Source organism: Oncorhynchus tshawytscha, linkage group LG10, assembly GCF_018296145.1.
Source record: "Oncorhynchus tshawytscha isolate Ot180627B linkage group LG10, Otsh_v2.0, whole genome shotgun sequence".
In the NCBI taxonomy this organism is placed as follows: domain Eukaryota; kingdom Metazoa; phylum Chordata; class Actinopteri; order Salmoniformes; family Salmonidae; genus Oncorhynchus; species Oncorhynchus tshawytscha.
The window spans coordinates 52,141,432-52,155,197 of record NC_056438.1 but is presented as its reverse complement, the minus strand read 5'-3'; the positions used below and the strand labels follow the sequence as shown (position 1 = coordinate 52,155,197).

The 13,766-nt window shown below is 43.4% G+C and overlaps 1 protein-coding gene and 1 long non-coding RNA gene across 3 annotated transcripts; both read left to right on the top strand.

The window, feature by feature from the left end:
• The first annotated feature begins 1,073 nt into the window (after positions 1–1,073).
• LOC121847633 lies at positions 1,074–2,145 on the top strand. The gene is made up of 3 exons (XR_006084470.1): positions 1,074–1,399; positions 1,514–1,601; positions 1,744–2,145. It is a non-coding gene; the product is annotated as an uncharacterized LOC121847633 (long non-coding RNA).
• Positions 2,146–7,768: 5,623 nt separating this feature from the next.
• Positions 7,769–11,534, top strand: LOC121847462 (ladderlectin-like). Of its 2 annotated transcripts, XM_042328707.1 has the most exons (6): positions 7,769–7,871; positions 9,019–9,106; positions 9,448–9,563; positions 9,874–10,065; positions 11,068–11,182; positions 11,302–11,534. In XM_042328707.1, the coding sequence occupies exons 1-6, from the start codon at positions 7,857–7,859 to the stop codon at positions 11,391–11,393; spliced, it is 618 nt and encodes a 205-aa protein (XP_042184641.1). In that variant the 5' UTR covers positions 7,769–7,856; the 3' UTR covers positions 11,394–11,534. The 2 variants fall into 2 exon arrangements, with proteins under 2 accessions (XP_042184641.1, XP_042184642.1); XM_042328708.1 differs by lacking the exon at positions 9,874–10,065.
• The last annotated feature ends 2,232 nt before the right edge of the window (positions 11,535–13,766 follow it).

Genomic DNA, 13,766 nt, shown 5'->3' with positions numbered 1-13,766 from the left:
CCGACGCTATTCGGAACATATCCCAGTCCACGTGATCGAAGCAATCTTGAAGCGTGGAATCGGGCGTTTCTGTCTATAGGCTGGCAGCAACAAAATGGAGTCGTGGTCAGATTTTCCAAAATGAGGGCAGGGGAGGGCTTTGTATGCGTCGCGGAAGTTAGAATAACAATGATTCGATATGCTGATAACATTTAGGGAGCCTTGTTTTCAGATTAGCCTTGTTAAAATCCCCAGCTACAATAAATGCAGCCTCAGGATATGTGGTTTCCAGTTTACATGGAGTCCAATGAAGTTCTTTCAGGGCCGTCGATGTGTCTGCTTGGGTGGGGTATCGAAGAGAATTCTCTTGGTAGATAATGCGGTTGGCATTTGATTGGTGAACAAAAGGACTTGAGTTCCTGTATGTTATGATCACACCACGTCTCGTTAATCATAAGGCATACACCCCCGCCCTTCTTCTTGCCAGAGAGATGTTTGTTTCTGTCGGCGCGATACGTGAAGAAACCAGGTGGCTGTACCGACTCTTGCTCGAATTTCGTCTACCATGTTGTCAAGAGACTGGACATTGGCGAGTAGTATGCTCGGGAGCGGTGCGCGATTTGCCCGTCTAACGGAGCCTGACCAGAAGACCGCTCCGTCTGCCCCTTCTACGGCGCTGTTGTTTTGGGTCGCCGGCTGGGATCCGATCCATTGTCCTGAGTGGTGGACCAAACAGAGGAGCCGTTTCGGGAAAGTCGTAATGTTGGGGAGTTGACGTTGCTCTTATATCCAATAGTTCCTCCCGGCTGCATGTAATGAAACTTAAGATTTCCTGGGGTAACAATGTAAGAAATAACAAATACCAAGTAGTGGGGCAGCCGTTTGGTGGTTCGAATCCCAGAATGTAGCTTTGCGTTTCCAAACTCTCGCTGGGTATAGACGTGTGAGTACAAGATGGAATTTATTAGAGCCAAATGTATTAGACTGGTTTCAACTGTTCTGCCTGCGGATCACCGTGCTTCTACATCTGTATTGCTTGCTGTTTGGGGTTCTAGGCTGGTTTTCTGTAGAAGCACTTTGTGTGAAATCTGACCTAAAAAGGGCTTTAGAAATGAATTACATATGGAATCCCATGATGCGCAGTGTGACGTGTTTACTCCCTCCGTGCACAGCTAGCTAGTATAATTTCATCACCGTGATCATGGTATTGAACTGAAGGCCGTCACTTTACCAAGTGGGTGGAGGCAATACCCATTAGGGTCAGTAAGGGAAAGAAGAGTACGTGCTTAAATCTAAATTCCCTTCTGTGAACCATTAAAGGTGCTTGGAACCAAAAATAGATTTTTGTTTTGTATGATACCCATCAAGGACGAGACTGGCGAGGCCACCTCCAAGACGACGGTGGACATCAACACCCACGGTAATCTTGAGTGACCGAGGTCATGAATGGTTATTTTTTTACAATTTCTTTTAGTTTTTTCCATGGTACATAATTAGACATATTTCAATATCGCTTTCCTACCCCCTCCTCCAGGTTTGGTGACTGGACCAACGAGACCCTCAAGACCGCCATGGGCAAGTCCCTTGATTGGTACCAGGAAGGATGTGAGAACAACCTGAAGGTGAGTCTCTCTTTGCACACAACAGCAGCTTCCAGGCCTCCACCGAGTACAAACGGGAGCCGCAGCTGTTGACTGAGGTAAACAATGCAATTGTTATTGCACATACTGTAGTCTTTCAAATGTTTGTATAACGTACTTTCAGATCCCTGAAACCCCATCTGATGTGGTGGAAGTTTTTGGACCATCGACTGGCCGAGCCCCCCAGGAGGTATCCCATCCACCAGAACCAGTGAGTTCGGATCAGTTTGGTTTGCTGTGCTCTGAGTCGGAGTGGGACCAGTTAGGCTATATCTTCCAAAAGTGTTGAAGTACATATCTCCCATTTGTAACACTGCACCAATCCATGACATGTTCTCAGTGTAACCTGTGTGTTTGCTTGTTTGTGTCTGTCTCCTACCTTGTTCCCTTTAACTCTGCTCCTGTTCTCAAGAGAGCAGCAGTGCCTGGACTTTGCAGTCCCCCTTCCGAGACTGGCTGCCTGTTGAGAACAAGGGACAGGCAGAACCTCCCACCCACACAGCAACCACCACCTCTATATTCCACAAACCAGAATTCAGTATTTTAGTCTATGATTGCCATGTGAGTGTACAGAAAATCAGTTGAAAAAATTCATGACACAACTGTACCAAAAACGATTAAAGTTTATGTATGAAAATATATTGACAGGTTGGGTTTCACAAGGTGTTCATTATTGGAAGCTGTAAGGTATCCTTTGATGGTATTTATTTGTTCCAGGTTATTCATTGTTGTATCCTTGGACCTACACCAGATGATATATATATGAGGGGGGGCGGGGGGGATGAATCATAATAGAGGACTACTGAAATGGTATTATTTCAGTGTAGATGAGGGCAGGTTAAATAAAAACATGACAGCCAGACAAGCCAGTGACTGAATCAAAAGGATTTACATCTGAATGGAGTGGACATCAGCTTACTTTGTGATCTGTAAGGTAAGTAACTTTAATGTGTCAAGCAGAATACACGTTTTCTTTGCCATTTCCCGAAACGTAGCAACGTTTAAGACATGGATTTCATGTTGTAATGTTGACGAGGTACCCCAAAAAGTAGTTTGAATGAACGTTTCCATGTCACAAGCTAAACAGAGATTGTTTAAACAGAGAAATTGTCGCAGAAATCAGCCTTGTTTGCATAGCGATGAAGAAAAGAACACAATTTAGGCTGTGATCTCAAATTCTAATCACTCCGTCGATATAGCAATGGACGCTAATAGTCGATCGAATCCCATTGTGACGCAGTGGGGGACAGTATTTGGCATGACAGGCCCCCATTGAATGTATTAGTCTCTCACTCATATAGCAAAATGTGTACAATTACTGGAAATTAGCTTTAAAACCGCAAAAATGTCTCTACACCTTATGGCAAAATGATGACACAATATGGCAGTCCCCGCACCACAAGGTTCATTCCGTTGGGCATGCACAAATAGGTTGTTGATTGCGCTCACAGAAAAAAGTGTGTAACTTTCCCTTAATCAGATTCTAGTTTCCAAATAATTCATTTAGTGCAACGATTTCATTAATGTATCAGTTTTGATTCCACAAGACACGAGCCAAGCTGATTCAAATTGTTCAGCACCGCATGACGTTTCACAGTTCAGCACCAGGATGTGGATAGCACACATGACATCATTGCCATTACCTCACGCTTGGTTTTGCAGGGGTCCTCCAATGTGCAAAGAAAACTACCCAAATGAATTTCCCAAAAGGAATCTGGTACATATGTTTGTGTGAAGTAACAATTTGTTCATTCATTCTCAAAGGGTATATGGTAACAAGGCTTGTTGACGCTTGTATACACATACTCTGGTAAGACCCGCTCAAGCCAGTGTCAAAAAGCCTCAAATTTTTCCAAAGGCAAATTCTATCATCTCAATGCTACTGGTCGATGTTTGGAAAAAAATACAGGAGCAGAGTAGGAATAAGCTTAACTTATTCCTGCAGGTGATATCCAGGGATATAGAAGCATCAAAATATCAGCTGAACTTCAACTGTATTTTTGCTGTAAACCAAAACAGTGATAGCATTGACAGAACAGCATAAACAGATCTGGGAGTGTGGCTTTCAGTTAGTTCTTTTTGGCAACCCATCCCATGAGAGTGAGTGTCGCGCCAGTTCATCTGTTCTGTTATATTTAATCAAATCTGACTAACCCAGTGCACTGCTTGCTAATAATTCTATTTGCGTGTTTAGGTCAAAATACAAATAAGGTCCCCATTTGGAAAACTGACAAGTAAAGAGCATACATATATATAGTAGCAGTCAAAAGTTTGGACACACCTACTCATTCCAGGGTTTTTCTTTATTCTTTACTATTTTCTATATTCTACATCTACATTCTACATCTACATGAATTTCATTCATTCATTCATTCATTTATTTGACAACAACAGCTCAAATAAGCAAAGAGAAATGACAGTCCATCATTGCTTTAAGACATGGTCAGTCAATGAGGAACATTTCAAGAACTTTGAAAGTTTCTTCAATTGCAGTCGCAAAAACCATCAAGCGCTATGATGAAACTGGGTCTCCTGAGGACCGCCACAGGAAAGGAAGACCCAGAGTTACCTTTGCTGTAGAGGATAAGTTCATGAGTTACCAGCCTCACACTGTCACCAAGATGGCATAGCAGTCAGACGTCTTTTGTCCTCGTCTTGTCGTGTCCCGTATATATATATATTTACAACTTTCTTCGCATACCTTTTTATATATATTTTTTCTTTTCCATAAACTCAACTTCAAAACACTCTCCTGCAACCCGCCTCACCAAATTTATAAAAATAAAAGAAAGTATTATTTCCCTCATCTGTAATCCTCCATAGAAGCTAACCAGAAGCTAGCCAGAAGCTACCCTGAAGCTAACCAGAAGCTAATCAGAAGCTAATCAGAAGCTAGCCAGAAGCTAGTTAGCTTCTTTACTGGCTAATCGTTAGTATTAAGCTAACCACGGTTTGTGTTCATCAGCTATCCTTTAGCTCGAAAATCTATCGCCAGTTTTGTACGGAGCGGCTCGGACCGGAACACACCGGACCTATTTTTCTCTCCATGTTCCCGGATTTCAATCGCAAGCTCTGGACATTTATACCTGGATCTCGCAGCTAGCTAGCTGCTATCCGTGTGACTACCGGCTTACTTCGATCCCGGAGCAAACATCAATTATTCCGGAGCTAGCCAGCTGAAGAGTTCCATCAGCCACTCCTGGGCTACAATCACCTATCCGGACCCGTTTTACTGCCCTGGTGTCAATGATGTTTCGAGAGAAAATATCTCTCTCATCATCACTTAATACCTAGGTTTACCTCCACTGTATTCACATCATACCATACCTTTGTCTGTACATTATACCTTGAAGCTATTTCATCGCCCTCAGAAACCTCCTTTTACTCTCTGTTCTAGACGACCAATTCTCATTGCTTTTAGCCATACCCTTATCCTCCTCTTTTCCTCTGGTGATGTAGAGGTGAATCCAGGCCCTGCAGTGCCTAGCTCCACTCCTATTCCCCAGGCGCTCTCTTTTGATGACTTCTGTAACCGTTATAGCCTGGGTTTCATGCATGTTAACATTAGAAGCCTCCTCCCTAAGTTTGTTTTATTCACTGCTTTAGCACACTCTGCCAACCCGGATGTTCCAGCTGTGTCTGAATCCTGGCTTAGGAAGACCACCAACAATTCTGACATTTTCATCCCTAACTACAACATTTTCAGACAAGATAGAACTGACAAAGGGGGCAGTTTTGCAATCTACTGCAAAGCAGAGTTCTGTCCTACTTTCCAGGTCTGTAACCAAACAATTTGAACTTCTACTTTAAAAAATCCACCTCTCTAAAAACAAGTCTCTCACCGTTGCCGCCTGCTATAGACCACCCTCTACCCCCAGCTGTGCTCTGGACACCATATGTGAACTGATTGCCCCCCATCTATCTTCAGAGCTCGTTCTGCTAGGCGACCTAAACTGGAACATGCTTAACACCCCAGCCATCCTACAATCTAAGCTTGATACCCTCAATCTCACACAAATTATCAATGAATTAAATAAGCATGCCCCATTCAAGAAATTTAGAACCAGGAACTGATATAGCCCAGGGTTCTCCCCAGATCTGACTGTGCTTAACCAACACAAAAACATCCTATGGCGTTCTGCATTAGCATCGAACAGCCCCCGTGATATGCAGCTTTTCAGGGAAGCTAGAAACCATTATACACAGGCAGTTAGAAAAGCCAAAAGCTAGAAATTTGCTTCCTGCAACACTAACTCCAAAAAGTTCTGGGACACTGTAAAGTCCATGGAGAATAAGAACACCTCCTCCCAGCTGCCCACTGCACTGAAGATAGGAAACATTGTCACCACTGATAAATCCACTATAATTGAGAATTTCAATAAGCATTTTTCTACGGCTGGCCATGCTTTCCACCTGGCTACCCCTACCCCGGTCAACAGCACTGCACCCCGCACAGCAACTCGCCCAAGCCTTCCCCATTTCTCCTTCTCCCAAATCCAGTCAGCTGATGTTCTGGAAAGAGCTGCAAAATCTGGACCCCTATAAATCAGCCGGGCTAGACAATCTGGACCCTTTCTTTCTAAAATTATCTGCCGAAATTGTTGCCACCCCTATTACTAGCCTATTCAACCTCTCTTTCGTGTCGTCCCAAAGATTGGAAAACAGCTGCGGTCATCATTTACAAATTAGCCTCCAATACCCTACTCAACAAATTGGATGCAGTCTATCACAGTGCCATCCGTTTTGTCACCAAAGCCCCATATACTACCCACCATTGCGACCTGTACACTCTCGTTGGCTGGCCCTCGCTTCATACTTGTCGCCAAACCCACTGGCTCCATGTCATCTGCAAGACCCTGCTAGGTAAAGTCCCCCCTTATCTCAGCTCGCTGGTCACCATAGCATCACCCACCTGTAGCACGTGCTCCAGCAGGTATATCTCTTTGGTCACCCCCAAAACCAATTCTTTCTTTGGCCGCCTCTCCTTTCAGTTCTCTGCTGCCAATGACTGGAACGAACTCCAAAAATCTCTGAAACTGGAAACACTTATCTCCCTGACTAGCTTTAAGCACCAGCTGTCAGAGCAGCTCACAGATTACTGCACCTGTACATAGCCCACCTATAATTTAGCCCAAACAACTACCTCTTTCCCTACTGTATTTATTTTATTTTATTTATTTATTTATTTTGCTCCTTTGCATCCCATTATTTTTATTTCTACTTTGCACATTCTTCCACTGCAAATCTACCATTCCAGTGTTTTACTTGCTATATTGTATTTACTTTGCCACCATGGCCTTTTTTTCACCTTTACCTCCCTTATCTCACCTCATTTGCTCACATCGTGTATAGACTTGTTTCTACTGTATTACTGACTGTATGTTTGTTTAACTCCATGTGTAACTCTGTGTTGTTGTACAGTGGGGCAAAAAAGTATTTAGTCAGCCACCAATTGTGCAAGTTCTCCCACTTAAAAAAATGACAGAGGCCTGTAATTTTCATCATAGGTACACTTCAACTATGACAGACAAAATGAAGAAAAAAATCCAGAAAATCACATTGTAGGATTTTTAATGAATTTATTTGCAAATTATGCCCCACTGTATGTGTCAAACTGCTTGGCTTTATCTTGGCCAGGTCGCAATTGTGAATGAGAACTTGTTCTCAACTTGCCTACCTGGTTAAATTAAAAAAAAGAAAAAAAAGAAATGGCAGCCCAAATAAATGCTTCAGAGTTCAAGTAACAGACACATCTCAACATCAACTGTTCAGAGGAGACTGTGTGAATCAGGCCTTCATGTGTTATTTCACAGTTTTGATGTCTTCACTATTATTCTACAAAGAAAATAGTCAAAATAAAGAAAAAGCCTTGAATGAGTAGGTGTGTCCAATATATATATATATGTTAACTTTTTATAGATTTGTTACATTTTCACAAAAGTTGTGCTATAATAGTGGACCAATAGAGCGCCTGTAGCACAGGCAAAGATATTTTTCCAGCACCCCAATTGAAAATAACATTCATTAAAAGTACCCTGCACCAACAAACTTCTTCCCGTGGCTATACGTTTTGGTTTTTGCCCTAACACAACACAGCTGATTCAAATGATAAAAGCTTGATGATTAGTTGATTATTTGACCGGTTAAAGGATGAGAGAGGGAGGGGTCTGACTGGATGGGTCCTTAAAAAAGGAGAGCAGGAAGCAGTAGAACTCAACTCACAAACAGAGCGCTGACATGACCAGACTACAGGTGAGAGTTCAACATAGTCATCTAGTACTGTATCTGCTTTCATCCCAAATGGTAACCTATGTGGTGCACTACTTTTGACCAGGACCCATCGGGCATATGTGACCCTGTTCAAATGTAGTGCGTTACATAGGGCAGGGGTCTCCAACAGGTCATAGTAGTTTGCCAAACAATTCAGATTTGAATTATTATTTTTATCACGTGTTCAACTGTCAAACACATCTCAAGTATCAGACACTGCAAGTTACTAAATCAACGCGACTTGACGTTATCCCACCTCTGGTTAGTCAACTATTGGCTTAAAACGTCACATTTAAAACCATATCTGCCAATTAATTTCCAGCAATATTGCCTTGTCGCTCACTCCCTGTGTAGCCAGTTGATGCCTAGTGGGTTGCCAGATTCTTTCACAGCTAAGTATTAACTGCAAGGTATACAATTTCTATACTTTTGACAAGTATCTATTGTTATTTGCAAACCTTGCCATGAAATGAGCATCAATTGGCAATACAGAACCATCGCTAGACTGGCACATTAGACCACGCATTGCTTTCTCATGTGTTACTTTTCTTCCAGACATAAAATAAATGGTATTCTGATGTGATTTAAGCACTGCCTTGGACTCCATTACCAATTGTAATTGAGTGGCAAACCAGGAAATTGAACTGAGAACATTTATGAAAATGGCTGTAATTTGGGGTTTAAAATCACAGTAGTTTATTACTCATTTTACTGTGTCTATTGCCAGAACGGTACACTGAAGAGTTGTAGGGCAGAGAAGAATGAGCCTATTTGAAAGAAGTCGCTTGCGACGTGTGTATTAAAAAAAGGTAGCTCATGCCAGGCAAGTTGCGTCTCCTGCTCTAGAAAAATGTACTTTACCAGCCAATTTCATTTGCAAAAAGGTGACTTACTAGGTGTGCCATGCATCGGGGTTAGTTATCTAGGGTGCTGTTTTGGGGAGAACCCAAGAGCATAGACTTCTCCTTATTCCCGTGTGCCAGGCTAATCTACTCTGTGGTGGAAGAGATGATACCTGGTATTCCTTAGCCCTTCATTAGTTGAATGTGTTAAGTGGACTTGCTGGGGTACTCGAGGAGAGGTTGGGGAAACACTGATGGCTTATCTCGTGTGTGTGTGTGTCTCTCAGGAGACTATCACCATGGCGATGTTGACCCTTCTACTGCTTCTCAGCGCTGCCTTTACACTGGGCGACAGAATGACTGCGCGCATAGCAAGTAAGAGTCAGCCTCACACTTTACATCACGAGTGTCAAACGCATTCCACGGAGTCTCTTGCATCTGCAGTTGGCTTACCTTTCAATGAAGACCTAGACAACCAGGTGAGGGGAGTTCCTTACTAATTAGTGACCTAAATTGATCGATCGAGGGAGGAGCGAAAACCTGTAGACACTCTGTGCTCTGTGGAATGAGTTTGTGCTTTACATCATTGATTGTGTATGTTTTGTTGTAGTGTGGCATGACTGATCTCCAAATGTTATTTTTGATGCAAGGGTCAGTCTGGACTATCCTTTAAAGTCTGCTGCAATTTCGGAACCCTCCCTGTCTTCTCCTTTCAGATGATTTGGTGACATTTGCAGCAGACCAAAGAAACCCATGCCCCAGAGGCTGGTTCCAATTTAATTCACGCTGCTTCATGTTTGTCAAAACTGCAAGGACATGGCCCAATGCAGAGGTATAATGCTTACTTTCTACAATTGAAGTCAACTTAGTTTTTGAGTTAAAGGTGCTTTGGCCTTATTTTAACAGGCGCCTCATGTAAAATACTGAACCTCCCCTTAATATGCTGTAATTGCAATTTTCTATAGGCTTTTCAATATTGTGTGGAGTTGGGCCCTCTTGTATATTAGAACCCTCAAGGCATGGGTTAAGACTGAGATGAACTAATTCCTATATTTGAGATTCCAGAAGACAAATTCTCAGACTGGACAACTGACTAATACTTCCATTATGACATGTCTTTGTCTGTGTACTGCTTGCTCTAGCGCCACTGTCAGTTACTTGGAGAAAAACTGAAGCCTGTGTACAACACTGTAAAGTACCTTGGCGCAAACCTGGCATCTGTGCACAGCTATGAAGAGTCCCAATTTCTACAGGCGGTGGTGTTGATCACGACTGGCAGTTTCCCTCTTACCTGGATTGGCGGATTTGATGCTGTTCAAGCAAAGGTGGAAAAGGTACCCAAAGTGAAGATGCCTTAATACTTAAGACTAATAAAACCATCAGCTCGGAGTAGGTGTTAAGACACTGGTCAGACAACTCTGTGCCAGGAGTAATCAACTCGCCAGTTTCTCAGCTGGTAATGACCACAGTTTGAGGTACCGCAGAGGAAAGATTGACATTCGCAACTCGAGTTCTACGTGGAATTTGGATATTACCATTATATCCACACTCCCATTTTAATAACTGTAAATTGCTTTGGCACAGTAGGCATGAAGTTACTTGCCTACCTTTTAACCAAACACTATTCAAGTAAACATGGCCCAATGTCATCTCTTTAAACTGATATTAATGTGATTTGAAGTATTAGGCCTCGTGTGAAGTCATTGTCAAAAGCAAAAGAAATACTGTTGGTTGTAGGTCTAGATTTGAGTTGAGCATCTCGAAATATCCAGAGCAATTGCCACAGATGATCCATTAGATGAACCAGATACTCCATTGGCCTCTAACGATGTGAAGAGTCTGCAATGTCGGGCAGATTCGAGGGACAGGCACAACTCCGAGAAATGTTTTCTCAGTTTCTGGCATGTCATGTGTGCTACTTGTATCAGTACTCGTAACGACCTAAGCATTACAAAACGTATATTTGCTCAAATAAGCCATTATGTTTTTCGTTAATGAAATTCGACATCTTATTGACGGCCATACAAAAACGAGTTGCTTGGTGACCAGGAAAAACGCTACCCGCTTGAGAAGACAGATTTTGGGCTTAGTTATCCTTCTCGCTTCGCCTCTTCCTCTTTGCAATGGCGCAGAAACAACTTACTAGCTGTCTTTTTCTAATTTTGGCATTTCTAGAAATGTGTATCAACACCCAACAGTTCCAGTGTCAGTCTGCACGTTTTGGTAGTGGTGCTTTTACCGTTTTGTTGGAGGAAAGACCATGAGTGTTGTATTTTAGAAATTGTTCAGCAAGCACATGTAACATTTGATACTGAGATCTCACTACTTCCACACAGGACAGGCTATGGTTCTGGAGTGACGGCTCCAAATTTGATCACGAGAGCTGGGCTGAAGGGGAGCCGAATAACCACAATGGTGCCAGAGAGCCATGTATTCAGATCAACTTTGGAGGTACATTATCATTCATCAAATTAAACTTTTTTGAGTAAGTTTAACAAATAAATGTGACCTACTTTTCTCTTTTCGTGTGTACATCGAGAGGTCATTTCTATTTCGTGTTTCCTCTTAAGCTGAAAACGGCTGGAACGATGAATCATGTGGAAAGAGCTATCCCTCCGTGTGCTCCATAAGAACCTGTTTAATCCTTCAAACTGTCAATTGAAACCAAAGGATGCTGACACCAGAGTAGCATTTAACTGTAAATGTTTCATGTTATAGTGAATTACTTTGAAGGTATTTGTTGCTGTAAATGACATTTGACTTGTCTAATTGTAGCTTGTTGTCAATAAAACGGGTGTACGTATTTCATCTCATGAGTGGTTATTAAACATTGCTTCACTTTGTTTCTTGAAGAATAGAATTCTCTTAGGACCCAAAAAGTTGTCTTACTCCACAAACATTAACGTAAAGGAACAGTGTATATAGCTTTAAAATAAGTAGAAAATGATCATGCTGTTGTCAGAGCACCTTCTGTGAATTTTAAGTGTTACATTTCCCTACCCCATCAATTTGTATTTGTCACATACACATGGTTAGCAGATGCTAATGCGAGTGTCGAGAAATGCTTGTGCTTCTAGTTCTGACCATGCAGTAATATCTAACAATTTCACATATGTACATAAAAAATATGGATGGCCGACCGGCATAGGCAAGATGCAGAAAATGGTTTAGAGTACAGTGTGTATATACCTCTGAGTAATGTCGGGTATGTAAACATTATATCAAGTGGTTAGAGGTTGGCAGCAGCCACTCAATGTTAGTGATGGGGGTAACAGTGATGGCCTTGAGAGAGAAGCTGGTTTTCAGTCTCTGTCCCCGCTTTGATGCACCTGTACTGACCTCGCCTTCTGGATGATAGTGGGGTGAACAGGTTGGCCTTCCTGTGACATGGGGTGGTGTCGGTGTCCTGGAGGGCAGGTAGGTTGTGCAGACCTCACTACCTTCTGGAGAGCCTTACGGTTGTGGGCGGCGCAGTTGTCGTACCAGGCGGTGATACAGGATGCTCTCGCTTGTGAGTTTCTGGTGACAAGCCGAGTTTCTTCAGCCTCCCGAGGTTGAAGAGGCGCTGTTGTGCCGCCTGTGTGGGTGGATCATTTCAGTTTGTCCGTAATGTGTCCGGAACTTTCCACTACTGTTCCGTCGATATGGATAGGGGGCTGTTTCCTGATGTCCACGATCATCTCCTTTGTTTTGAGGTTGTTTTCCTGACACCACACTCCGAGGGCCCTCACCTCCTTCCTGTAGGCCGTCTCGTTGTTGGTAATCAAGCCTACCACTAGTGTTGTCTACAAACTTGAGTTGGAGGCGTGCATGTCCACGCAGTCATGGGTGAACAGGGCGTACAGGAGAGGGCTGAGAACGCTCCCGTGTTGAGGATCAGCAGGGTGGAGAAGTTGTTTCCTACCCTCACCACCTGGGGGCAGCCCGTCAGGAAGTCCAGGACCCAGTTGCACAGGGTGGGGTCGAGGCCCAGGGTCTCGCGCTTAATGACAGGTTTGGAGGGTACTATGGTGTTAAATGCTGAGCTGTAGTCGATGAACAGCATTCTTACATAGGTATTCCTCTTGTCCAGATGGGTTAGGGCAGTGTGATTGCGTCTGTGAACCTATTGGAGTGGGTTGACTAGTCTCTCAAAGCACTTCATGATGACGCAAGTGAGTGCTACGGGGCGATAGACATTTAGCTCCGTTACCTTAGCTTTCTTGGGAACAGAAACAATGGTGGCCCTCTTGAAGCATGTGGGCACAGCAGACATGGAAAGGATTGCTTGAATATGTCCGTGAACACACTAGCCAGCTGGTCTGCGCATGCTCTGAGGACGCGGCTAGGGATGCCGTCTGGCCCGGTAATACGTTTAAGTGTTTTACTCACGTTGGCTGCGGTGAAGGAGAGCCCGCAGGTTTTGGGAGCGGGCCGTGTCGGTGGCAATGTATTGTCCTCAAAGCGAGCAAAGAAGTTGTTTGTCTGGGAGCAAGACATCGTGGTTCGCGACGGAGCCGGTTTTGTTTTTGTAGTCCGTGATTGACTGTAGCCCCTGCCACATACCTCTCGTGTCTGAGCCGTTGAATTGCGACTCTACTTTGTCTCTATACTGACGCTTAGCTTGTTTGATTGCCTTGCGGCGGGAATAGCTACACTGTTTGTTTGTATTCGGTCATGTTTCCTTGCCCAGATTTAAAAGCAGTGATTCGCGCTTTCAGTTTTGCGCGAATGCTGCCATCAATCCACGGTTTCTGGTTGGAAGGGTTTAATAGACACTGTGGGTACAACATCACCTATGCACTTGCTAATAAACTCGCACACCGAATCAGCGTATTCATCAATGTTATTGTCCGACGCTATTCGGAACATATCCCAGTCCACGTGATCGAAGCAATCTTGAAGCGTGGAATCGGGCGTTTCTGTCTATAGGCTGGCAGCAACAAAATGGAGTCGTGGTCAGATTTTCCAAAATGAGGGCAGGGGAGGGCTTTGTATGCGTCGCGGAAGTTAGAATAACAATGATTCGATATGCTGATAACATTTAGGGAGCCTT

Bases quoted from the DNA above. Each gene is read 5' to 3' on its own strand.
- LOC121847462 (XM_042328707.1), top strand. The intron at 9,564-9,873 runs GTATAATGCTTA...TGCTTGCTCTAG, and splicing joins GGACATGGCCCAATGCAGAG to CGCCACTGTCAGTTACTTGG. The intron at 10,066-11,067 runs GTACCCAAAGTG...ACTTCCACACAG, and splicing joins TTCAAGCAAAGGTGGAAAAG to GACAGGCTATGGTTCTGGAG.